Source organism: Tupaia chinensis, unplaced genomic scaffold, assembly GCF_000334495.1.
Source record: "Tupaia chinensis unplaced genomic scaffold, TupChi_1.0 Scaffold143945_1, whole genome shotgun sequence".
Taxonomy (NCBI): Eukaryota; Metazoa; Chordata; class Mammalia; order Scandentia; family Tupaiidae; genus Tupaia; species Tupaia belangeri.
This window is the reverse complement of record NW_006203796.1, coordinates 28615-32196: the sequence shown is the minus strand read 5'-3', so window position 1 is coordinate 32196 and position 3582 is coordinate 28615. Positions and strand designations below refer to the sequence as shown.

General features: G+C 36.6%; 1 protein-coding gene across 1 annotated transcript; it reads left to right on the top strand.

Annotated features, from left to right (window-relative positions):
* Positions 1 to 3: 3 nt before the first annotated feature.
* LOC102473122 (olfactory receptor 4C15) lies at positions 4 to 969 on the top strand (the record flags this gene model as incomplete). The annotated part of the gene is made up of 2 exons (XM_006165532.2): positions 4 to 869; positions 930 to 969. Coding segments are annotated over 2 exons (906 nt in total), but the record flags the coding sequence as incomplete, so codon positions are not given.
* Between the last annotated feature and the right edge of the window lie 2613 nt (positions 970 to 3582).

The following is a 3582-nucleotide window of genomic DNA, read 5'->3' as shown; positions in this document are numbered from 1 at the left end:
ATCCTTCTGGGACTTTCACAGAATCCAAATGTTCAGAAAATAGTATTTGTTGTATTTTTGTTTGTGTACATTGCAACCATCGGGGGCAACATGCTCATTGTAGTGACCATCCTAAGCAGCCCTTCTCTGCTGGGCTCTGCCATGTACTTCTTCTTGGCCTTCCTGTCCTTCTTGGATGCATGCTTTTCCTCCATCATCACCCCAAAGATGATTGCAGACTCTCTCTCTGAGAGGAAAACCATCTCTTTTCAAGGTTGCATGTTCCAAATCTTTGCTGAACACTTTTTTGCTGGGGTGGAGTTGATTGTCCTCACGGCCATGGCCTATGACCGTTATGTGGCCATTTGCAAGCCCCTGCACTACTCTTCTATCATGACCTGGAGGCTCTGTGGCATTCTGATGGGAGTAGCCTGCACAGGGGTCTTCTTGCCTTCCATGATACAAATTCTCTTTACTTTCCAGTTGCCCTTTTGTGGCCCCAATGTCATTGATCATTTTATGTGTGACTTATACCCGTTACTGAAGCTTGCCTGCATGGACACACATATTCTTGGCATTTTGGTGGTTGCTAACAGTGGGTTCTTCTGCATTTTAATCTTCTCCTTGTTGCTTATCTCTTATGGTGTCATTTTGTTCTCATTGAGAACCCATAGTTCTGCAGAGAAGTGGAAAGCTCTCTCCACCTGTGGATCTCACATTGCTGTTGTGGTTTTGTTTTTTGTCCCATGCGTGTTTGAATACGCACGACCTCCAACTACCCTCTCCTCTGACAAAATGGTGGCAATATTTTACACCATCCTAACTCCTTTGCTTAATCCTTTGATTTATACTTTCAGGAATAAGGATATGAAACAAGCCATGAGGAAAGTGTGGAAAAGATAGAGGGTTGATTCTGATGAAAAACAAAACATTAAACTTTAAAAAAATAGGTGTAAAGAAGTAAAAATGCTCTTGGATAAAAAGTTTTGAAATATACCTACAGAAAGAGATAATGTCATATTGTAGAAAAAGTTTTGAGGTGATGGTCAAAAATGTTTTCATTTTCATATTCCTCATCCATTGAATTTGTAACTTATTAACAATATGCATAAATTAAAGAGAAATTTATGACTACTTAGAATCTAATAATTAACGAAAAAAAATAATCAATAGACAAATTACCTACTAGGCTACCTCTGATTCACTCCAAGTTTTAAATCCTTTGTGGAGGAAAGTCAAGACTATATTCAAGATCAATAATAAACACCTACTCAAACTATGTATTTTAAATGAAAAGAAGTTCACATCTAGGATACCAGTCTCCAGTACTATGATACTAGGTATGCCATTGCCTGTTATGTTCCAACGATAAGGATGAAGGGTGGAGGTATCAGAGGAGAGTTGAGAGACAGAAATTGTAACAAGCGAATGTCATGAATAGATTGCTCCATTCTTTGCTCTTTTGCTGAAGGACTTAGTAACAATTAACAAGCCCAACCATCTAAGAGAAGCATCTTTGAGTAAAATCATACCTCAATTTGTAGCCTTTCATGTATAAATAAACTAGAAGAATCTTGAGAAGTTTTTTTGGCATGTCATTTAAGGTTTTTGAGCCTTGGAGCTGGCAGGTGGTTAAAGACACTTGACTCCCACATGACTGAACACGATTCAAGTCCCAGACCTGCGCGTGGGTGTGTGTGGGTTGTGTGTGTGTCTTGCTATGGTCAAATTAAAAATAATAATTTTAAGTAAAGGAGATAATTCTAAAAGAAAAGTTTTTGAGCCTCAGTTTCCTCATCAATTACATGGACTATGAAGTCCTGAAATTATAACATTTCTGTAAAGACTGGAAGATACAACATAAAAGAAAGAATGCCTGGCTCAAAGAAAGTGAAAAAGAATTTATATTTCCTTATTAATTATCTTTAAACATGAAGAATAGAGGCCCAGAGAAGTGTTAGGAAATAATCGATGAATTCTTTGAAAATTCTGCGTATCTGTTGATCTGAATGAATGCATACACTTTGTCTACATTCCACTTTCCTCTCTTCACATTCCCAAATTTTCTCTTTGCTTAATTAAAATAAAGAAAATGGAATAGTATTATCTTGCTTTAGTATTTGTTCAGCGTTTGCCTATTAATGTATTTTCTACAACATTTTAATTTAAATGTCGTTTTCAGGGAAGCCAGCAGAGGGTTTACCTGAAGGAATGCATGTGTGTCTCCTTCTTTTCATTTTTTTAGTTCACTTTTCTCATTTAACTGCTCTTCACCTCACAACCTTCTTTATTTCGTCCCCCCACTAGGAACCCAGTATATTGAAAAGAAGTAATAAATAACTTTTTCTCCTTTACACTTGTCAGAGATAATTAGAACTACCCATCAGAGCTTGCAGTTATTATAATATCCATAGTTTATCATACTGGACTAATGTTGTTTTAGCCAGATAACTAAAAATATCTAAGTTTCATTTTTATGTTTTTTTTTATTGGTGTTTTTGAGAGTTTTTTTGTTTGTTTGTTTGTTTTTGCTATAGGGCACGTGCACTCACCAGAAATACACAGAGAGACAGAGAGACAGAAAGTGAGAAATCACCCCCCCAGGGGGGATGGCCACACCTCAATCGCTTCTCCTCCATTCTCCTCTTGGGATCCTGGGCACGCACGCACACATCCCCAGAGTGAGTTTAAGCCAACGGATCTGGGACTCAAACCGCAGGTGACTATATGGAAGTCCAACAACTTAGACATTACACTAACTGCTAGTCTCTTATAGTTTTTTGTTTGTTTGTTTGTTTGTTTGTTTTAGAGAGTTTTGCTATAGATCACATGTGCTTGGCAGAGAAACAGAGAGAGACAGAGATACAGAAAGTGACAAATCATCCCCCAGGTGTGATGGGCATACTGTGAAACCCTTTTCTCAGGATCTTGTGCATGCAAGAACACTCACTAGCTGTGAAGTTTAAGCTACTGGGTCTGAGACTTGAATCACAGTCCACTACGTGGGAATTTAGTGACAATAACATTATGCCATCCGCTGATCCCTCAATTATGTAGTTTTACTAGAGGGAGATGGACAATTTGAAGTAGTAACTTAAAAATGTTCATTCTAATTAGAGAAACCCAGTATAAGCTTATTGAATAACTGAGTTTCAGGGACTCATGTGGGAAACTTTTGTTTAACATATTTAAAGAGGTAACACCATTTCATCATTGTTTTTGGAAGTTCATTGACCAATTGATTTATTGTCAAGTGAGATTTACATGTTTGAAAAAAAATAACTTGGTATTGTCATATACAATTGTGTGAAATGTTTGTGAAGTTAATGATCTTATTTAGATGTATTAATATCTCTAACTTGATAGGAAACAAGGCAATGATCATCTTTCCATGCCTTACTATAGTGATGGCAGATTTGAATATGGCTGCAGTACATGTATGGTGAGTAATGTGATGATATTATTTATTCATTGATGAATTGGTGATTAATCAGAATAAAGAAAAATATTTAAAACTCATTTAAATAAATTCTAGATCATTTTATGTTAATACTAAAGGCATGGAAATATTTTAAGACAGAATAGGAGTCAGCAGGTGGCATG